The sequence below is a fragment of the Mugil cephalus genome, chromosome 6, assembly GCF_022458985.1.
Source record: "Mugil cephalus isolate CIBA_MC_2020 chromosome 6, CIBA_Mcephalus_1.1, whole genome shotgun sequence".
Taxonomy (NCBI): Eukaryota; Metazoa; Chordata; class Actinopteri; order Mugiliformes; family Mugilidae; genus Mugil; species Mugil cephalus.
The window spans coordinates 19078459-19103104 of record NC_061775.1 but is presented as its reverse complement, the minus strand read 5'-3'; the positions used below and the strand labels follow the sequence as shown (position 1 = coordinate 19103104).

Genomic DNA, 24646 nt, shown 5'->3' with positions numbered 1-24646 from the left:
CAACCACAACAAGTACACCGTCAACCACCACAACTACAGAACAAACTACCACAACTGCACCGCCAACCACAACAACTACAGCACCAACCACCACAGCGACAGCACCCACCACCACAACTACTACAATACCAACCACAACAACTACAGGACAAACTACCACAACTGCACCGCCAACCACAACAACTACACCACAAACCACGACAGTAAGCACCAACTCACTCAACAACAACACACCACGCACACCAACTTCTACAACACAAACCACAACACAATGCAAACAACCACAACTACGCACTGCCATCAACAATACAACCAGTAACTACAGCTCAAACCTCCACGACTGTAGCACCAACTACAACTCAACAGCATCAACAACTACTGCAATACCAATACTACGACAACATCAACACGACAACCACAACTGCAGGACAAACCACAACAACTGCATCACAACCACAACAACTACCAACAAACTACGACAACGCACCACAACAACAACAACTACAGAGCAAACCACACAACGACACCACCAACACACCAAACTACTACAATACCAACCACAACAAGTACACACGTCAACCACCACAACACAGACATAAACTACCACAACAGCTACCGCCAACCACAACAACAACACCACAAACCACATAATGCAACGCCAACCACACAACGACACACCCACCACCACAACTACTACAATGCCAACCACAACAAGTAACCGTCAACCACCACAACTACAAACAAACACCACAACTGCACCGCAACCACAACAACTACAGCACCAACCACCACAAGCGACAGCAACCACCACCACAAACACACTAATCAACACAACAACTACAGGACAAACTACCACAACTGCACCGCCAACCCAACAACATACAACACAAACCACGACAAGTCACACCAACACCACCAACAACAACACCACCCACAACCACAACTTCTACAACACCAACCACAACTACAGTGCCAATGACTACCACAACTACGGCACTGCCATCAACAAGTACAACCACAGTAACTACAGCTCAAACCTCCACGACTGTAGCACCAACTACAACTGCAGCAGCATCAACAACTACTGCAATACCAACTACGACAACATCAACATCGACAACCACAACTGCAGGACAAACCACAACAACTGCATCACCAACCACAACAACTACAGAACAAACTACCACAACTGCACCGACAACAACAACAACTACAGATCAAACCACCACAACGACACCACCCACCACCACAACTACTACAATACCAACCACAACAAGTACACCGTCAACCACCACAACAACAGGACAAACTACCACAACTGCACCGCCAACCACAACAACAACACACAAAACCACATAAGTGCAAACGCAACCACCACAACGATACCACCCACCACCACAACACTAACAATGCCAACCACAACAATACACCGTCAACCACCACAACTACAGAACAAACTACCACAACTGCACCGCCAACCACAACAACTACAGCACCAACCACCACAGCGACAGCACCCACCACCACAACTACTACAATACCAACCACAACTACAGTGCCAATGACTACCACAACTACGGCACTGCCATCAACAAGTACAACCACAGTAACTACAGCTCAAACCTCCACGACTGTAGCACCAACTACAACTGCAGCAGCATCAACAACTACTGCAATACCAACCACGACAACATCGACGACCACAACTGCAGGACAAACCACAACAACTGCATCACCAACCACAACAACTACAGAACAAACTACCACAACTGCACCGACAACCACAACAACTACAGAACAAACCACCACAACGACACCACCCACCACCACAACTACTACAATACCAACCACAACAAGTACACCGTCAACCACCACAACTACAGGACAAACTACCACAACTGCACCGCCAACCACAACAACTACAGCACAAACCACCACAAGTGCAGCACCAACCACCACAACGACACCACCCACCACCACAACTACTACAATACCAACCACAACAAGTACACACTCAACCACCAACTCAGGACAAACACAACCACACAGTCACAGCCAACCACAACAACACACACCACAAACCACAATTGCAACACCCAAACCACAACGACACCACTACCACCACACACTACTCAATACAACCACAACAACTACAGACAACACTCAACTGCACCGCCAACCACGACAACTACGCCACAAACCACGACAAGTACAGCACCAACCACCAACAACACACAACCCACAACCACAACTTCTACAACACAACAAACTACATTACAATACTACCACAACTGGCACTGCCATCAACAAGTACAACCACAGTAACACACTCAAACCTCCACGACTGTACACCACTACAACTGCAGAACAACCACAACAAACTGCAATACAACCACGACAACTACAGAACAAACACCACAACCACCGACAACACAACCAAACTCAGATCAAACCACCACAACGACACCACCCACCACCACAACTACTACAATACCAACCACAACAAGTACACCGTCAACCACCACAACAACAGGACAAACTACCACAACTGCACCGCCAACCACAACAACAACACCACAAACCACCATAAGTGCAACCCAACCACCACAACGATACCACCACCACCACAACTACTACAATGCCAACCACACAACAAAGTACACCGCAACCACACACAACTACAGAACAAACTACCAACGACCGCCAACCACCACAACACAGCACCAACCACACTCACACACCACCCACCAACAACTAACTACACATATACAACCACAACTACAGTGCCAATCACACCACAACTACGGCACTGCATCAACAAGTACAACCACAGTAACTACAAACTCAAACCTCCACACTGTACACAACTACAAACTGCAGCAGCATCAACAACTACTGCAATACCAACTACGACAACATCAACATCGACAACCACAACTGCAGGACAAACCACAACAACAGCACAAACTACCACAACTGCACCGCCAACCACAACAGCTACAGCACAAACCACCACAAGTGCAGAACCAACCACCACAACGACACCACCCACCACCACAACTACTACAATACCAACCACAACAAGTACACCATCAACCACCACAACTTCAGGACAAACTACCACAACTGCACCGCCAACCACAACAACAACACCACAAACCACCACAAGTGCAACACCAACCACCACAACGACACCACCCACCACCACAACTACTACAATGCCAACCACAACAAGTACACCGTCAACCACCACAACTACAGGACAAACTACCACAACTGCACTGCCAACCACAACAACTACAGCACCAACCACCACAACGACAGCACCCACCACCACAACTACTACAATACCAACCACAACAAGTACACCGTCAACCACCACAACTACAGGACAAACTACCACAACTGCACCACCAACCACACCACAAATCACAACAACTACAGAACAAACCACCACAACGACACCACCCACCACCACAACTACTACAATACCAACCACAACAACTACAGGACAAACTACCACAACTGCAACGCCAACCACGACAACTACAGAACAAACCACCACAACGACACCACCCACCACCACAACTACTACAATACCAACCACAACAACTATATCATCAACAACCACAACAACAGGACAAACTACCACAACTGCACCGCCAACCACAACAGCTACAGCACAAACCACCACAAGTGCAGAACCAACCACCACAACGACACCACCCACCACCACAACTACTACAATACCAACCACAACAACTATATCATCAACAACCACAACAACAGGACAAACTACCACAACTGCACCGCCAACCACAACAACAACACCACAAACCACCACAAGTGCAACACCAACCACCACAACGACACCACCCACCACCACAACTACTACAATGCCAACCACAACAAGTACACCATCAACCACCACAACGTCAGGACAAACTACCACAACTGCACCGCCAACCACCACAACTACAGCACCAACCACCACAACGACAGCACCCACCACCACAACTACTACAATACCAACCACAACAAGTACACCGTCAACCACCACAACTACAGGACAAACTACCACAACTGCACCACCAACCACAACAACTACACCACAAACCACAACAACTACAGAACAAACCACCACAACGACACCACCCACCACCACAACTACTACAATACCAACCACAACAACTACAGGACAAACTACCACAACTGCACCGCCAACCACGACAACTACACCACAAACCACGACAAGTACAGCACCAACCACCACAACAACACCACCCACCACCACAACTTCTACAACACCAACCACAACAACTATACCATCAACAACCACAACTACAGGACAAACTACCACAACTGCACTGCCAACCACAACAACTACAGAACAAACCACCACAACGACACCACCCACCACCACAACTACTACAATACCAACCACAACAAGTACACCGTCAACCACCACAACTACAGGACAAACTACCACAACTGCACCGCCAACCACCACAACTACACCACAAACCACGACAAGTACAGCACCAACCACCACAACAACACCACCCACCACCACAACTACTACAACACCAACCACAACAACTATACCATCAACTACCACACCTGCACCGCCAACCACCACAACGACACCATCAACCACCACAACGACACCACCCACCACCACAACTACTACGATGCCAACCACAACACCTACACCACAAACCACAACAAGCACAGCACCAACCACCACAACTACTACAATACCAATCATAACAACGACATCATCAACCCCCACAACTACAGTACAAACCACAACAACTACAGCACAAACTACCACAAGCACAGCACCAGTCACCACAACAACAGCACAAACTAGCACAACAACACCACCAACCACCACAACTATACCATCAACCACCACAACTTCAGGACAAACAACCACAACTGCACCGCCAACCACAACAACTACAGCACAAACCACCACAAGTGAAGCACCAACCACCACAACGACACCAACCACCACCACAACTACTACAATACCAACCACAACAAGTACACCGTCAACCACAACAACTACGGCACAAACCACCACAAGCACAGCACCAACCACCACAACGACACCACCCATCACCACAACTACTACAATACCAACCACAACAACAACACCATCAACCACCACAACTTCAGTTCAAACCACCACAACTACACCACCAACCACAACACCTACACCACAAACCACAACAAGCACAGCACAAACCACCACAACGACACTACCAACCACCACAACTACTACAATACCAATCATAACAACGACACCATCAACCACCACAACTACAGTACAAACCACAACAACTACAGCACAAACTACCACAAGCACAGCACCAGTCACCACAACAACAGCACAAACTACCACAACAAAACCACCAACTACCACAACTATACCATCAACCACCACAAGTGAAGCACCAACCACCACAAATACAGCTCCAACCACCACGACTGCACCACCAGCTACCACCTCTACTGCATCAACACAAATTTCTACACCTGGGCCATTCACGACAACCACAGCATCGACCACGGTATCTACAGCACCCAACCACAGTAATATCACTACAACAGCAGCACCAGGTATGTGATTCCAAAGAATACGATTAAAGTGCAACAGTGTGCTCAATTATCCATGTATCTAACTGAAAAATTGAAATCAAATTCACGGTTAATGGTAGAATAGTTACGATTTTTCAAACTCATCATACTTTTAACCCTCTTCAGCCTTCACATCACTAGCACATCTACGGCTGAAGATAACTTCACTTGGAGAGGTCAGCAATGGAACCATCACTGAGCTCATTAAAGAGGTATGTAAAACAGAATGTCACAAATAACTTACTCTTTTGTGTGAATTCTCTCTGCTAACATGTTTAATGATAAGCCATATTCATATATCAGGAATGAGACAGATATTGTCATGTATAATCTTTGCGTTTTCTCCATTTAGTTGTTTAGAAACGAGTTCCTGAATGGAACAGCACACGCAGTCACTGTGACAAACATTCGAAGAGTTAGAGTTGGTCCATAGAAGTGAATGTACAGAGAAGGTAATCCAAAAATGTGCTTGAATGTGATTTTTTATTTTGTTTTTTTAAACAATCTAATATGATGTTATAGTTTAACTTTGTCATTTTCTGGAAAGATGGCCAAGTGTTTTCATCAGTTTTCAAGTTCAATGCATAGTTCTTTGATTAAAGACAGAATTTTAGGTCAAATGGCACAGTACTGAGTAATGAGGCTGTCACTAAGATCCATCAAAGTGTCTTGTCAGAGGTCCCTGTGATACCTAACTCCTGAACTATAGAGGAAGGACAAGCTGTGTTATCAGAAAACACATTTCTATAAATGAATGAGGAAACGTTTCACTTAAAATGAAAGCAGCTTAATGAGTTCCTCATACCAAGTGTGACATTTTGTAATCCAGATTCGTGGACTTCAGCTCTCATGAGTTACTGATAAAATACACTGTGAATCTATTTGTTTCCTTTGGCATTAAGAATGAACCAGTTTTGTGTACAGACCTATGATTCCAGTTAATAGATTCATTTGTTAGAGGTGCCTCTCATGGCATTTAATTGCACAAAATGTGACATGCTGAGATAAACAATTTGTGATTGCGGATTTATACGTGACATTTATTCTTTCTCTGTCTCTCTCTCTCTCTCTCTGCAAGTCTATGTAGAAAATGAATGTATATATTCTTTAAGTGTAGTCTTTAAGAGTAAGTCTTATATATGATATAGACACAGAGCACTTTATGATCATCACCGCTTGCTGTCACATCCAATACAAAACCATAATGTTTAACTTTAATAAATCTTATACATTTTTTTTCGGTTTTATTTTGCAGCTTGGTTTATTATTTAAGCCAAATATGTGTTGTACTCTTTGACATAGACACAACAAGAAATTATGAGTCTGTCGGATTATATTGTATGCTTTTTAAAGTTAAATAAAGAGATGTGTTCTTCTGTCTTTTTGTTATTTTGGTGATTCTTTTAAAGAAATAATATAATTCTACGTATTTTAAAGAAAATAGATTTTTATATAAATTAATTGTCGGGCTCTGCCTTTTCCCAGTGACACCAAGTAAACAACTTACTTATTAGTGTTGGAGGTGACATAATTTAAATTGAATTGCTGGTTTAAATCATGCACTCTTTTCAGTTTAGTCTTTCAATTTGCCAGGCAGATCTTAGATCAGGTCAGAACTCCGACCTCCACTTGTCATAGTATCTATTGAACTGTAACCACTGCCCTTATTTCTTTTTAATATGTCCTGCATGAACTCAGTCTGTGTTTTGTTGTTTCTCCTGTAAACTGATAACAATCGAGAGTTAGATGTATCCGTATGATTAAAAGTGGACTGCATTGATGTAACAAAGTCTACTTAGAATTACCTCAAATTCCCTAAAAATAAACATAATGGAAATAACTGATCTATTTGGCTGTAAGCCACACATAATAATGGTTATGGGAATAATATTTATCAATTAAGAAGTGATCACAAGGTTAATAAATAATGTAATTTAAATTACATTTAAAGGGTCTGTATTTTCAATGTTAATTCATCATTTAATTCTTCTGCACTTGGGTGATGGGTATAGTGAATTTCATTAAAATTACATGAAACACTGATTAATTCAGAAATATCAAAATATTTCTGAAAAAAAAAATTGTTTGTACCTAACAGTATTTTCTCTAAAAGAAAAATGATACACAGCAGTGCCTCATCCTATCATCATTCTCATTCTATCAACAAATTCAGAGACAAACTGACTACACACACCATTACCACTGTTCTGTATAAATACCAATGAATAGAGACAATTATGGCTCGGCCACAAGTTACTGAACTAAAAAACAGACAAACAAACAAACAAACAAACAAAAAAAAAAACCTAAATCACCTGTAGAAGGTGATTTAGGGTTAAAATATCCATCATGTATGAGTGTGTCAATTATGGTTTAGATAATGTCACAGTTTACAAACTACCTATCAACAAAAAAAATAAATAAATAAATAAAAATGAATTGAATATAAAAAAAAACATGACTATAAATGTTGTGATGCAACTGGATCTCATTGCCCCATTGATTTGTTTGATTGGTTTCTCCTTGTGTGCGTCGCCCTCATTAGTTTCACCTGCATCTCGTTAATCCCTCTCCCTGTGTGTGTGTGTGTAGTCCTGCCTTTCCCCTTGTTTTTGATCAATGTGGAGGAAGAGTGTGTTAAACATATTATTTTTAATTGTCTGTTGTATTAAAAAAGTAGGGAAATTTTCAGGCATGAGTTAAAGAGAAGCGGGATTATCTGCTTCATGATCCAAAATGTATTGAGGAATGAAGAAGTTAAATATGAAGCATTGTATACATTTTTAAGAGAAACTGGGGTTATGAAGAGAATCTACTATTTTTCCCCTCCCCTACTCTGACCCATTCTCCAGCAATGCACCTTCTTTGACTAGATGCCACCCGCCAATAAACAAGAAGACTGTTGCTGTTCAAGTTGTCTGGTTGAATATTTTGTCCTGCGCCGTCACCTATGTGGTTTCACTCCTGTGTATCCTTTTGTTCCGGTTCTGTCCCTGGGTTCTTGTCTTGCTTTTTGTTTTTGGATTACACATTTTTGGATCTGTGTTTTTGGATTTTTACCACACTGTTGTAGACATATTTTTGCCCTTGAATAAAATCCAGTTATTTCAATGATTCACCAGCATTGTCCACAACAAACTGATCTAAACCAGTGTTCGTCTGTAAGAGTTTATCTGTCTGTCTAATGTTTCATGGTGTAAGGTCACCAAAGATTTGTTTTGTCTTTGACCATACCTGGTTTTTCAGGTTGTATGAAAGGACCCTCTCTCAGTGATGCCTCGTCACTCCTTCTGAATAGGTGAGGAGGAGCAACGCGCCAATTAAACACATCAAGAAAAGAAACCTGTCTGAACTGAAAGTTAAGGGAACAAAGACCACGTTGAGTCATGGACAGAAAAATTCCTTGTTGGATATTTTTGGTTGGATCTATTCATGCGTGCTATGGGCAAGGTAAATGTTGAGCTTATGAACATCTCTGTGGATTTCATCTTCTTGTACTTTATAATATTGTGAAAGAATATTATATTATTGTTCAATCACCTAAATTTTTTTTTTTTTTTTGGTGAAATGTGTTTCACAGATAAATGTGTTTTGCCTGCTCTGTCTCATTGAACAAACAAAAAATATACTGAAATAAACTTCAGTATTTATCTATACTTGGCCCACACTACTGTAAGCAATATACACATGTAAAACTGTTAAACTGTCTAACACTAAAAGAGTCTAAAACATCTTAATGTTGTCTTTGTCTTAGACAAAGACAACATTAAGATGTTTTAGTGTTAAATGTTTTATTTAGACTTGATTATTATGATTAGGAAATAAGTGAATACTTTATGAAACTGAACTAAATTGCAGTTTATTAGCTTAGGTTTACCATTAAGAGGGTATTTAATGCTTGAATGGTTATATGAGAAGAATGTTTTTGGAGAAATCATTAAAAAATGATATAGATACTGACAGTCAAATAGAGTCAGATCTTATTAAACGAAATCTTTCTGAAATAAAAGAACCCACTACCTCATAATTAAAGTGACTTTTGACATTGCAGATATCTCATATTTGTGTGAAATATTATCATAGTTCTGGGGAAAGAGACAAACATGTTTAAAGAAGTGACAGTGACCTTCAATTTATGACTACTAAATGAGTTCAAGAAATTTCCCTAAGGCGTTCATGAGGTATCTTGTTCACAAAAATGGAGCATCCAAACACACTGCTTGCACAGTGCATCTGTAGAGACACATGGAGGAAGTGAACACCGACTAAATCTAGTGATGCCTGATGAACTCTTCAAGGTTCTGTCAACGTTTGAGTTTGTATAGACAGATAAGTAAGAATAACAAGATCAAAAAGAGAATTAATATAAATGAATATACATGATGACTGGAAAATAAATGATGCCATTCAAACTGTTATTAATAGGTATGTGAAGGCACAGCAGTCAAAAATATAAATGTATCCAAGCAGCCTGAAGGTGAGAAGAGTTGAATATAACTGAGAAGTCATTCATTCATTTGTTGGCAGCATCACAAACCACAACTATAACACCACCCACCACAACTGCACCACCAACCACTGGAATGACAGCTGCACAAACAAACACAATTGCAGCCAAAACTACGATGACTACAGCACCAACCACCACAACTGCTCCACCAACTGCAACCATGTCTACAGCAAAAATCACCATGACTACAACATCAACCACCGTGTCTGCAGCACCAACCACCACGACTGCTGCACGAACCATCACAACTGCTGCACCAACCACAGGACCAACCATCATGACTGCAGCACCAACCACCACAGCTGCTGCACCAACAGTGGTAACTACTGCACCAACCACGACTGCTGCACCACCCATCACAGCGTTTACAACACCAACCACCACAGCTGCTCCACCAACTGCCACCATGGTTGCAGCACCAACCACCACGTCTATAGCACCAACCATCATGACTGCAGCACTAAGCACGATGACTTCTGCACCAACGACCTTGACTACAGCACCAACCACCATGACTGCAATACTAACCACCATGTCTAGAGCACCAACCACCACATCTAGAGCACCAACCACCATGTCTACAGCACAAACAATGATCACTGCACCACCAACCACCGGCATGTCTCCAGCACCAACCACAATGACTGGAGAATCAACAACCACAACTGCTGCATTAGCTGCTGCCATGACTGCAGCACCAATCATCATGACTACAGCACCAACCGCGATGGCTGCAGCACTAACCACCACAAGTGATGCACCAAGCACCCTGACTACAGCACCAACCACCGCCATGTCTCCAGTACCGACCACAACGACTGGAGAACCAACCACAATGACTGCAAAACCAGCCACCACATCTACAGCAACAATCACCATCACCACAGCACCAACCACCACAACGGCTTCATCAACAACCACAACTGCTGCATCAACCGGTGCCATGACTGCAACACCAACCACAATGACGGCAGCACCAACCACCACAGCTGCTGCACCAACCACCATGACTGCTGCACCAATAACAATGACTTCTGCACCAGTTGCAACGACTGCAGCACCAACCACCATAAGCACTGCACCAATGGCTGCCATGACTGCACTAACAACTGCCATGACTGCTGCACCACCCACCACCAAGTCTACAGCACCAACCATCATGACTACAGGATCAACCACGATTACTTCTGTATCAACTACCACAACTGCTGCTCCACCTGCCACTATGGCTACAGCACCAACCACCACCATGACTGCAGCACCGCCCACCATGTCTACAGCACCAACAACCACAAGTGCTGCATCAGTTGCTGCCATGACAGCAGCACCAACCATCATGGCTACATCACCAACCGTGATGGCTGCAGCACCAACCACCATCACCACAGCAACAACCACCCCAACTGCTTCATCAACCACTGCCATATCTACAGCACCAACCATGACAACTACTGCATCAACCACAATGACTACAGCATCACCCACCATGTCTGCAGCACCAACCACCACAAGTGATGCACTAACCACCCTGACTACAGCACCAACCACCACAACTGCTGCATCAACCGGCGCCATGACTGCAGGACCAACCACCACAACTGCTGCACCAACCACCATGACTGCTGCACCAACAACAATGACTTCTGCACCAATCACAACGACTGCAGCACCAACCATCACTGCACCAACCACTGCCATGTCTCCAGCACCAACCACCATAACCACTGCACCAACTGGTGCCATGACTTCTGTACCAACCACCATGTCTACAGCACCAAAAACCACAACTGCTGCCATGACTGCAGGACCAACCATCACAACTGCCCCACCCACCACAATGACTGCAGTGCTAACCATAATCACTGCACCACCAACCACTGCTGTGACTACTCCACCTACCACCATGTCTACAGCACCAACAACCACAACTACTGCAACAATTGCTGCGATGACAGCAGCACCAACCATCATGACTACAGCACCAACCGCAATGACTGCAGCACCAACCACCATCACCACAGCACCAACCACAATGACTTCAGCACCAACAACCATCACCACAGCAACAACCACCACAACTGCTGCACCTATCGCCACAATGTCTGTAGCACAAACCACCCTGACTACAGCACAAACCACCACCATGACTGCAGCACTAAACACCACCATGAATGCAGCACCAAACACCTCCACCACAGCACCACCCACCACAACTGCTGCACCAATCATCACGACTGCTGCACCAACCACCACGATTGCTACACCAACCACCGCCGTGTCTCCAGCACCAACCACGACAACTGGAGAACCAACCGCAATGACTGCAGCACCAGCTACCATATCTACAGCAACAATCACCATCACCACAGCACCAACCACCACAACAGCTTCACCAACAACCACAAGTGCTGCACCAACCGGCGCAATGACTGCAGAACCAACCACAATGATTGCAGCACCCACCACCACAACTGCTGCATCAACCACCATGACTGCAGCACCACCCACCACAACTGCTAAACCAACCACCATAACCACTGCACCAACCACCGCCATGACTGAACTTAAAACCGCCATGACTGCTGCACCAACCACCGCCATGACTGCTGCACCAATCACCGCCATGTCTCCAGCACCACCCACGATGACTGTAGAACCAGTCACCATGATTACAGAACGAACCACCCCAACTGCTGCACCTATTGCCACAATGTCTGTAGCACAAACCAGCCTGACTACAGCACCAACCATCACCATAACTGCAGCACCAAACACCTTCACCACAGCACCAACCACCACAACTGCTGCTGCACCAACCACCGCGACTGCTGCACCAACCACCATCATGACTGGAGCACCAACAACCACAACTGCTGCATCAATTGCTGCCATGATAACAGCACAAACCAACCTGACAACAGCACCAACCACCACCATGTTTACAGCACCAAACACCTTCACCACTGCCATGTCTCCAGCACCAACCACGATAACTGTAGAACCAATGACCATGTCTTCAGCACCAGTCACCATCACCACAGCACCAACCACCAAAATGGCTTCACAAACAACCACAACTACTGCATCAACTGCTGCCATGGCAACAGCACCAACCACCACCATGGCTGCAGCACCAACCACCACAATGACTACAGCACTAACCACCGCAGCTGCTGCACAAACCACAGACATTTCTCCAGTACCAACAACAACGACTGGAGAGCCAACCGCCACGTCTACAGCACCAACCACCACAACTGCTGCACCAACCACCCCGACTGCTGCACCAACCACCACGACTTCAGCACCAACCACAATGACCGTAGTACATACCATGATCACTGCACCACCTACCACTGCTGTGACTACAGCCACGATGACTTCTGTACCCACCATACTGACTTCTGGACCAACTACCACAACTGCCGCTCCAACTGCCACTGCGGCTACAGTACCAACCACCACCATGACTGCAGCACCAAGCACCACAACTGCTGCATCAATTGCTGCCATGACGGCAGCACCAACCATCATGACTACAGGACCAAGCGCAATAACTGCAGCACCAAGCGCAATAACTGCAGCACCAACCACCATCACCAAAGCACCAGCCGCCATGACTGCAGCACCAACCACCACCATGACTGCAGCAACAACCATCACCATGCCTACGGCACTAGCAACCACAACTGCTGCATCAATTGCTGCCATGACTGCAGCACCAACCATCATGATTACAGTACCAACCGCAGTGAATGCAGCACCAACCACCATCACCACAGCAACAACCACCACAACTGCTGCACCTGTCGCCACAATGTCTGTAGCACAAACCACCCTGACTACAGCACCAACCACCGCCATGACTGCAGCACTAACCACAATGACTGCTGCACCAGTCACCATATCTACAGCAACAATCACCATCACCAAAGCACCAACCACCAAAATGGCTTCACAAACAACCACAACTGCTGCAACAACCATCTCCATGACTACAGCAACAACCTCCACCATGTCTACAGAACCAACCACCATATCTACAGCACCAACCACTGCCATGACTGCAGCACCAACCACCACAACTGTTGCACCAACCACAATGACTGCAGTACTAACCACCATGTCTAGAGCACAAACCACCATGTCTACAGGACAAATCATGATCATTGCACCACCAACCACCGCCGTAACTGTGACACCAACCACCACAATGACTACAGCATCAACTGCCATCATCACCGCCGCCTCGACATCCATAACTGAAGCACCAGCCACCACCACAACGGCAACTACACCCATTAGAACTACAACGCAAGCTATAACAACCACAACACCAACCACAACTACTGCACCAGGTATTTGTTTGCAAAAGTTATTTTTAAAATTCATAAATGCTTTATTATCCCAGTAGCATTTTAAAATATGTTATCATAATCTTAGTTATGCCAGAATTAAGTTTACAACACTTACGTATACCTAAGCAAATGAGTCTAATCTTGCATTTAACCATCTTTAAAACATTTCATACATTTTATTACACATTGTTTATAGAATAAAGAATACAAGGATAAAGGAGGTCAATACGGATTCAGAATTCATGGAGATGTTAACAAATTCTCGTTGTATCACGTCATGAAAGCCTTTTTTTTTTTTAAACTATCAATGTCCTGACGCTGCCTTCAAAGTTAACAGCACCACTAACATGTCAAAATTTAAAATGAGAACATTTTTACACAGATTACAAGCCAACCCTTTTTAATCATCTATTTGTATCCAAATATACTACTTTTAACCCCCAACAGAACTGCTATCACGAGGGCATCTACAGTTGAAGATGACTTCACTGGGAGAGGTCAGCAATGGAACCATCATTGCAGCCATTAATCAGGTATGAAAAACACAATGTGTCAAATTAGTTCATTTATGTACCGAGTTCTCTTCCGCTTGCCTAATTAGGTTATTTACCTATATACAGGGAATGTGTCATAACTTCTGAAGTGTCACCTCTGTGTTTTCTCTTTATTTAGATTTTTAGAGACCAGTTCCTGAATGGAATACCACACACAGTGACTGTAATAAACATTCAAAGGATCAGAGGTGGCCTGTAGAAACCGCATGTGAAGTAAATGCTGTTCGACAATGGTCTCTTTTTTTTTTTTTTAATATCACTTGGTAAACTCTATTCTGGATGTTGTATGAAAAGTGCCTGATATGGTGGATGATCGTTTTATGTTGCAAAATAGATGGTCCTGTTTTCCTTTTCTATTGAGGATTTGGTCCATTATGCACAGCTTAAGGAAGACCTGCTTCATTTGCACTGAACACATGCAGTGGGTTCATGTTCAAGAGAAAATATCACTTCTAGACACAACTTTTGTGTCAGTTGTCAAGCTACATTTGATCCCTTGAAAAAGAACAGTTTGGATGTGAATTTTCTTAAATTAAAACCAACAGTCTGCACTTTCATTATACAGCTGAACTGATTTGCAAGCAGCAAGAATATGTTGATCAGTGAGGTAGATTGTTCAAACACAACCCAAAGAACTTGTTCATTATCACTTGATCTTGACTACCACATTCTAACCAGCTCATCATCAAATGGCTTTTGCAAAAATTTCTGTGAAAATCTCATATTTTGGTCTAACACAGACACACATAGCTTTATCAATACAGTACATGCTACTATTTCGACTTTCCAGGTTTATACATTTTCAGCAAGGATGTCATATCACTTTTGTAAATTGTATTGTGCCATGGGGGTATGCTGAACTGCCATATATCCATACATAAGTGTTCCTAGTGGTCCACAGAAGGAGAAACTTGGATTTTACACAATATGAGACGAAATATCATCACCTCATCAAGATGTCGATCTCCTTGGGGAGTGACTTTCTTGTGTCCTTTTTATTTCTTCAAAAATAAAATAGTTCACAAAGAACTTATATTTAACATTTTATTTTAAAGCATTTCAGGTTTTATCTACATTATCAGTTTAGCTCTTTAAAACATTATTAGAACATAAAAAAAGATTACACTGAGGGAGACAATTCCTATAGAATGTGTAAATATTTTCCTAAATATATCATATCACTGATGTGAAATCTAAAATGAGTCACATTTGTATGCTAGAGGTGCATGATTTTGGAATGGGTATTGATAGTTTTGTTAATAATTATTAAAATATTAATACAAAATGTGGAAACCAAACTTAATTCATAAGTTTCTTTCTTTCTTGCATCAGTGTCAACATTCAAGAACCGTTTGTCAGTCGAATCCTCCAGGTTTGATCTACAAGAGTCAAAAAAATTCATAAATTTGTTTTGATTACAGCAAGAGATCATATGCAGAGCTGCAGACTCTGAATTCTAAAAGCTTTAAACAACACAACCATTGGCAAAATATCCCTCATCCAGTTATGTAGACTAAAGCAACAAACTGCAAACTGACAAAGTCTCTCAGATCCTCTAAGCTCCAGAGAGTCAAGTACAGGAGGAGCTAATCTTGGAGCGCACACATTTCATAATCACGTCATCACTTCTGTGCAGCCGTCCTCTCCATCTCTGTCCTTCTGGAAGTGTGTAAAGCCGAGGGCCTCTTGCACGGCTCTGTTCAGCAAGTCCAGCAGATCAGCAGCCCTCGCCACCCCCCTCGGCAGGAAGAGCTCCAGAGAGCAGGTGGAGGCATAGGGAAGACGCACTTCTGATGTGGTCACATCCTGGTAAACAAATTCAAATGGTGCATGACATCTTGCAACAGTGTTCACAGCCACGTGACTCACTCACAACACTCGGTCTATTGAGAACCGTCAGGAAAATACTAGAAATAGAAAGTTCAGTCAGGAAGGATCTTTTTGTCGTCACTCAGTCCCAACTCCATCTCTCTATTCCTACTCCTACTCTACTGAAGTTACTGCTTGAGTCATTCATAGTATTAGAGGGCACTGTCATCCAACTCCCTCAGTTTTTAGCCGCTAAAGAGCCTGATATTTAGACTCAAACCTAAATATATGCTGAATATTGGACAATGCACTCATTAGACACAAACAACTCTTCAAATGAATTTCAGCATTTTGTTCACAGTCTGTTATATCTGCAAATAGCTAAAATAAAGAAAATTAATTTAAGGCAGGTTCAAGAGTCAAATAAGCTGCAATCAAAGCTGAATTGAACCACGATCACCAAGGCCACGAACCGCATCTCTGTAGCCAGAACTAATGAGATTCAAGTCACAGTGGAAGTGGAAACATTCAGTGATTTTCATTCTGTTCTGATAAATACCAACCTGGGAGTAAAAATGCAGGGAGATCAATCTGGGGAACCCAAGAGGAGGAAGATGATCAGCTCCTGTGATGAAGACGAGGAGGTCTTCGAAGGAAAAATCTGTCTGACCATCTAATTGTGCACAAAGAAGTGATGTTTTAAAACATGATCTATCTTTCTCCCTCGCCATAAGGGTCTTTGCTTCATCCATCCCTCCGCCCTTACCGCCGACCAACGAGAGGACCGTTCCCCAGTGTTCGGCCGTGGCTTCTTCCGCTGGCCTCAGCTGAGAGTCTAGACGGCTGAAGCAGACGACAAAGAGCCGCTTGAACTTTTCCAGGGTCAGAAGCTGCTGCTGCGTACTCGTTATCACAGGCACAAACGTCTCCCAGTGGGACCGAATGATATCCCACAATCCACCACAGCTGTTCAATCCTTCCTTGAACTGGGAGATCATACTGGCCACCCTGCAGGTCAACGGACAGACTTGACAATAAGACTTACAGAGAGATTTCTTAAGGCTCAAAACCCTGGACGTGATTTAAACTGACTGAAACATGTATATGCATGCATATTACATACAGGGTATGTTTGTGTGCAAGTCCCACCTGTGGTAGATGCAGTGTTTGACCAGGCGGCTGTAGACGGCTGGTACATCATCGCAACGAACCAAAGAGATTCCAGAGATCCCATGGGACGACATCCAGTCACACAGACTGGGAGACAGCAGCTTCGCATCTGTACAACTGTGCAACTGTATGAAGAGCAGATGAGGGTTATTTGTGCGTTTACCCTTTTTTTCTTGGCTTTTATTTGCACATTGAGAACAGACATAGTTGGTCCTAGACCATTTACATTAGCACCTTCTGGACTGATTAAATGACAAATGACAAGACAGTAAAACCGAAATCAAGCAGAAAGCTAGGAGATAATTGTGTGTTAGATAACTTATAGTTAAAATAAAACAAAGTTACCATTGTGACATTCATAGTGCAGATTGTGTGTGTGCGCATGTGTTACCTCTTGCAGTCGGATCCGTGTTTCAGTATCAACAATGTCCATCCAGCTGAAGTCTTTCAAAGATGGACTCTGACCACACATCAGCTGTGATAAGAAAATAAAAAACAACAACAACGATCTGGTTTAACAGCTTTTCTGAGATGCACTCGGAGGTTTACTTTGTCACATAGCGAAGAGTTAGAAAGCATATTATTGTTTACGTAAACACTTAATATCCATCTTTAGACCAAACAAGTGTCAACCTCCTTTCAGCTCCATTTTGGTCTCCACCAACTATTGCAGGGCTAAAATTCGGCTATATGGCTGCCAAATGCTCCAAGATGTTTATCAGCCAGAAGGTTGAGTTCAAACATGCCTGCGAATTTGACTTGAAAATTATTTTAAAATATAAAGAATAAAAATAAATAATAAAATAACTAATTACTGATCAATATATGCCAATAAAAGAAACTTTAAGCTGTTTGACGATTACACAACCGGTGTGCTTTAGATGTTTGAAGATAAAAGAGGTGTCATAACATGCACTACACAACACATTTTGTTATGCAGCCAACCTGGTAGAGTGCAGGGTGTAGACAACGAGGTCCAGGCCCACCTTGAGCCAACGACCAGCCAATTAGAACCCCTGCTTCGTAATACTTCCTGTCTTCTAGAGCGTTGAGGTCGTAGGTCAATAAGAGACGCCCAGGTCGACCCCTAAACACACAACTGTGCTGCAGCTCCAGCAGAGCCAACCTGTATGAGAAGAAAGTTAAAGAAATCTTTAGGCATCTACCTACAAATTATAAACGATGCGGACAAGACAGTGACGGGAATTTTTGTATCTTACAAACTAAAGAATTGTTATAAATAACAAGTTTGTTACAGCTCTGCAATATACTAGACACAGTGAATAATCAGAACCTGAAGAACTCTCTCAGAGGTCCATCATGGCCAGTGGTCTCTTCGCCACTGAAGGAGATTATAGGTGTCGTCCTGAAGCAGAAGCCCGGCCTCCTCAGCACTTTAAGAGCATTGTCTAGCAGATCACTCCTCCTCACCTGGATGTAAATTTCTAAATCTCGATTTGTGTTCTCCTGTCTGAACGATTTCAGGATGGCGTTCAGGTCTCCTGCGGACTGAGGGGAAACAGGAAAAAGAAAGCAGGAAATTCTGATCAAATAATGTAATTTGGTCAAAAGCACTGAATGAATTAAACTCACCTCCTCTGGGGTCCTGCTGGCACGACGGTCAATTTGTTTTCTCGTCTCACTGTCTTCATCTTTGCAGCAGTCGGAGATGACCTCAGAACAGAACTCCTTCCTGAAGAAGGAGCAATGCACATGCTGAACACTGACTTAATGCAGCTATTTGACTCCCCATGTATCACTGTGAAAAGTTTCTCCACAGGAAATGTTCTCTGACCTGTTCACCATAGCTGTCCTGTTTACCAGCCTCACAGATTCTACCTGTTGAGAGAAGAGTATTTTAGCTTCATGCACTTTATGTGTATGAAAGCATAAAAATTGAACTCAAGGGACCAATAATACAATATGAAAATGGGTCTAAACCAGTTTAATGATTTGAATTTGCAATAATCGTATTTTCTTGTTGCTGATAGCTTCAACATGGACACGGCGACAAGGAGGTTTTAAATGCACCTGTGGGTAGTCGTGTTGGCTGAGGATATGCAAAGCACTGTATGCTGAGATCCTGAGAACTTGGTCTCCGGTCCAGCCCTCAGCAGGAGGATCAGGGACAAACAGTGCTCTGGAGCCCTGTACACTCTGGAACGAAGACAGATTCGCTGAGCATCACCAGTCTTTATTTTAAATCTGAGGACACACTTAAGGATTTTAACCACGATTCCCAGTTGGGCAAGGTCTGCACCGGTCTGCACTAGTTGGGGATAGCGGAGACAATAGTAGATGGCCTAAAAATCTGGGCCTCAATCACAGTCAAACAATTTTTTTAACCGAATCAGGACACAATTGGATAGTGTGAAGTGATTACAGACCAAACTGCAAACATGCATTGCCAACAGCCAATGAAAAAATGGAAATATTCAAACAATTATGGCGAACAGCGAGAGCCTGGACCACAGAAATGGAGTTTTATCCATTCAGTTGCCTTTAGTTGGTTTGACAATCATGTAGTCTGTGATCCCTCATCAGGCACAGTTGTTAAGTGTGTGATCACCAGTCTTACAGTCCTCATACAAACAGTTTGCTGAAGCCAGTCTCTTAGTGTGCACTCCTACTCTTTTCAAAAATCTGTAAAGGTTGTGAAAGTTGTAGTGCTATAGACTAGAACCATCAATGCACATAAGCTAACAATTCATGGAGGGATATATACCTCACCTGCAGATACGTAAAGGAAAACCTCTGTCCAGCCCATTTTACAAACCGCCCCCTGAAAAGCGCCGCCAGCCGACTCTCCATTTGATTGGCCGACCAGCTGGAGTCAATGGTGATACGGGCGGTAAGTCCCATGGCAGCCAGAGCTGCTCGTTCTTTGCTCAGAGGGACAAGTTGTCTGCAAGAACACGAGGCAGTAATTACTTCATTGACGTATTTTTATTGGATAGTAGGATATAAATCAGCAATTCGGGATTATATCACCCGAGACTGTGGTTACAAATCAATTGAGCAAATATGCTGCTGTAATCAATGCTTTAGAATGAACAGAGAAGAAGCTGAAGGGAGAATTAATTTGTGCAAAAACTGAACAAATGCTGTCAAGAGTTTTCCTGAGGCACCAAGATTTTGATGTTTTATTTTTATGACTGTATATTTGGTCAGAGTATTTTCACTCAAATGGACTAATTTCACTGAATTCACAAAGATTACAAGTCACCTTTGGTACCTTAGTGACATCTCTGAATATTATACTTCTTACTTTTGGAGGGATCTTTGTTGGTCGACCCTTCCTGTAGAGGGTAACAGTAAATCTCTTCCATTTGTTCACAATCTAACTCTTCAGAGATGATTTGTAACCTTTTGTAGCCTGAGGAGTAACAATATAGCCCTGGAGAAAGCTCTTTTGTCCCTGCTATCACTCAGTTTCACAGATGTGTACCTGAGGTATGCATCTACTCACACATCTCACAGATATGCAATATTGGATCATTTCCTAAATATATAAATACACAAGACTAATCCTTCGTATTCATTTGTTTGATTGGATTTTATTTGTCCACATTCAGGACTTATGTTAAAATCCACTGATGTTTTGAGTCACTTTTTTGAAGAAAAGTAGAAAATACTGAAAGTTTAAGGGACACTGTACATACAGTATATTTGAACTGACACCCAGAAACATAATGTCCCAGTTATGGATGTAGTTGTGTAAATCAAGAAGAGCTTCCGAGCTTGCAGTAGATAATGGATGACCACACCAAATGTCACAGCAATCAAAAACATTTTCTCTGGACAAAACGTCTCCTTCAACCAACAGTTAGTTTTCTCAGATGTGAAAGATTGTCGTGCACTACTACACAAACACTTCCTCCTCCAGACCCACTCACCTCTCCAGCTGTGTCAGGTAGTATCCTCTGGGCAGACACACCACGTCTTTAACCACCAGGCCCGTCCTCTGTGGGATCGCTTTCCTCCATTTGAGACGAGTAGCCGTGTTCGGGGATGGCTGTAACACAAACGGCAACGTCACGCCTGTATTACTGCAACACAATCAAACCATACAAAAAAACAAACAAAAAAAAAACAAAACAAAACCAAACCCTCATGAACAGATTACGATAAATTGTTTCAGATATTGTGGAAGAATCTTAAATTTAAGCTCAAAAACGGTTGTCAATGAACAGATTCTATGTTCTTCTGTTCTATTAATTAATTAATTAATTATTAGTCAGCAGATCAAAACTAATATCAACAAATAATCCTTAAACTCTTAATCCAGTTAAAATAATTGAAAAATATGCAGGTTACAGCTTCCTTGCAACGTGTTTTGGCAGCTTTTAAAGCCAGCATTTTGTTCTGACACTTTCCTTTGCACTCTTAAGAAGTAAGAGGAAAAAAAAAATCTGCCTCAAATAATTAGAAAACAAACACAAAAGTTTTCCCATTACACAAATCAAAGCAGACAGTGTGCATTTTAACCAAGCCCTTTAATTCACCCAATTCTACTCACTTACAAAAACAGTATTCAACTAAATTCCCTCAATAATTTAAAAGGACCACAGATCAGCACTGATTGATTGATATGCTCAGGATTTCTATATAACTCCAACACTGTCAGTCTTTTAACCTGGTATAATACGAAGTTGCGTGGAAGCTCAACGTCGACCAGCAACAAAACTGAAAATATATGCGTACGTATGATTTGCGGCTCTGTGTTTGCATGTGTTCCCCCATATTCTAAAGTCCAGATGGTGAAATTCACCCGTCAGAAAATCAAACCTGGGATGACACCAGAGCAATGGTGGAAGGATCACCAGACTTTCTCTCCACGTGCACACACTCTGATACTTTGTTTGGAGGAAACATCTGCGGGGAAGAAAAGGGGGAAATTTCTTCAGAAGGCCTCAATTTCTCATGATAACAACACACACTTCAGGAGGAGATCCTGATTTAGATTCTAATGTGGAGAGAGATTCTAATTTTCACTAACCTCCATCTCTATGAGTGTTTGCTCGGTTGAGATGGGGTAGAAATGCTCTGACTTGGTTTTGAGCTCTAGGTGGTTCTGGTCCTGTGGCTCTGGATCTTCCCCTCTGTCAGGGACCAGAGGATGCTCCAGATATCGCTGGAGCATCAAGACAAGGAAGAGGAAGTGGTTTATTGTGCATGAATACACAAATCATTCATCAGGGCTTTGATACATAAACACCACAACATTCCTGTGACAAGACCGTTTGTTTCTATCGCTGCAGACACAACTCTACATAACATGCTTCATGCACAGCTGCAATGAAGAGAAGCTTTATCGTCATCGTACGAGGATGTAATGAAATTTCATTTGCAGCAGCTACATGTGTCACATGCATAGAAAAAGTGAAGGTAATTTCAGTAATTAAGCATGCTGCTTGCGTCTAGCGCCATCTTGGCCTTTTTTTTCCTTTTGTCATCAGCTGTTTGTGTTTTCCAGTTACACCCAGTTCAAACAAAGAAGAACATTTCAAAGGTAAAATCAACAAGAATTGCGCAAACAAAAGGACAAAGATAAGAGAGAAGTTTTCCTTCTTCAGGTTTTCTTTCTGCCACCTTGTCTTATCAATCATCCTGTGATCCAGTTTGGGTGTCCACTGATTGTATTGCTTCAAGTTAGGCCCAGTCATTAAAACCTCCAACAGTGTTGTTTGATTATCCAGAACGTGCAGGAAGACATACGTCTCTCAGAAGAATGCAATTTAAATACTTTGAGCACCACTAACACATGAGCAAATATCTAAAATCCCTGTGCAAACATACATGTCTGCATGGCCGGAAGCCATTAGGAGAAAATGTTTTGGGTGAATTGATCCTTTGGTGTGACTACCTACACTGATGTGAGTTGGAATATGTCACATGAAACGATATCGCTCAACTTGTGTCCTGGTTTTATTCATATTTGTGAGTTTATCTGGAAAACAAACGTCTTTGAGCACGTAAACCAAAGTAGAGGCTTAATATTTTAGTTTAAATTAGCGATGTATGCAGTATTGAAGAAAACACACCTGGCGAAAGTTGTCTTCTTCCTTCTTCTCCTGCGTTATTATCACCACACAGCGCTCCTCTGAGGAGAACAGCTCCATCTCAATGTTTTCTGTGATGGCAAACAGCGCTGCCTTTTTGTCACCCAGCTTCATGTTTTCTGATTGGAAATTATCTCCTGTAGTTCCTTCTTTTTTCCTTTTCGCTGTCTCTTTGCCTTTTTTATTTTTTTTAGCTCCTTAATTAATCATCCGGTATCTGTTTAGTATTTTCAGGAACTCATATCCCCTCCAGTTTCACCCACAGCACTGTGGCCTAAATGTTTTCTTAAGGTGATAGAGACCCTCTGAACATCGACACACCTGAGACCTATCAGGGTCTAAAGCTCTGGTTGGCTCACTGTTGTGCTCTCAGGCCGTGATTGGTTGTGTGGACGACTGGGAGGCTGTCACTGGGAGAGGGGCTTGTTAGAAACCAAGCTGGGCTCAGTAACATCTTCAGAAGATGTGATGCCTTATTTCTACTGTCTTTTACAATCTTTTAGAGAAGATCAGTTACAAAACAAAGAGACAACTGAT

General features: G+C 42.8%; 2 protein-coding genes and 1 long non-coding RNA gene across 3 annotated transcripts; 2 read left to right on the top strand and 1 right to left on the bottom strand.

Annotated features, from left to right (window-relative positions):
• Positions 1 to 5175: 5175 nt before the first annotated feature.
• On the top strand, positions 5176 to 7025 carry LOC125008952. Its single transcript, XR_007112931.1, has 3 exons — positions 5176 to 5628; positions 5773 to 5858; positions 5999 to 7025. It is a non-coding gene; the product is annotated as an uncharacterized LOC125008952 (long non-coding RNA).
• Positions 7026 to 14285: 7260 nt separating this feature from the next.
• LOC125009905 (integumentary mucin C.1-like) lies at positions 14286 to 15981 on the top strand. Its single transcript, XM_047588149.1, has 3 exons — positions 14286 to 14514; positions 14962 to 15047; positions 15187 to 15981. Exons 1-3 carry the CDS (start codon positions 14301 to 14303, stop codon positions 15265 to 15267), a joined length of 381 nt encoding a protein of 126 aa, XP_047444105.1. The 5' UTR covers positions 14286 to 14300; the 3' UTR covers positions 15268 to 15981.
• A 117-nt stretch (positions 15982 to 16098) lies between these two features.
• Positions 16099 to 24559, bottom strand: LOC125009904. The gene is made up of 15 exons (XM_047588148.1): positions 24092 to 24559; positions 23047 to 23181; positions 22836 to 22922; positions 21944 to 22062; positions 20778 to 20952; positions 20079 to 20204; positions 19843 to 19886; positions 19641 to 19740; positions 19342 to 19556; positions 18993 to 19173; positions 18439 to 18522; positions 18027 to 18172; positions 17644 to 17885; positions 17441 to 17550; positions 16099 to 16874 (listed from the first exon to the last, which is right to left on the bottom strand). The coding sequence occupies exons 1-15, from the start codon at positions 24221 to 24223 to the stop codon at positions 16683 to 16685; spliced, it is 2088 nt and encodes a 695-aa protein (XP_047444104.1). The 5' UTR covers positions 24224 to 24559; the 3' UTR covers positions 16099 to 16682.
• Positions 24560 to 24646: the final 87 nt, after the last annotated feature.

Coding starts and splice junctions, on each gene's coding strand:
- LOC125009905 (XM_047588149.1), top strand. CDS start 14,301: ATGTCTACAGGACAAATCATGATCATTGCACCACCAACCACCGCCGTA. Junction 14,515..14,961: donor AACCACAACTACTGCACCAG/GTATTTGTTTGC, acceptor AACCCCCAACAG/AACTGCTATCACGAGGGCAT. Junction 15,048..15,186: donor TCATTGCAGCCATTAATCAG/GTATGAAAAACA, acceptor CTCTTTATTTAG/ATTTTTAGAGACCAGTTCCT.
- LOC125009904 (XM_047588148.1), bottom strand. CDS start 24,223: ATGAAGCTGGGTGACAAAAAGGCAGCGCTGTTTGCCATCACAGAAAAC. Junction 19,887..20,078: donor GCCAACACGACTACCCACAG/GTGCATTTAAAA, acceptor TTCTCTCAACAG/GTAGAATCTGTGAGGCTGGT. Junction 17,886..18,026: donor AAACACTGCATCTACCACAG/GTGGGACTTGCA, acceptor GTTGACCTGCAG/GGTGGCCAGTATGATCTCCC.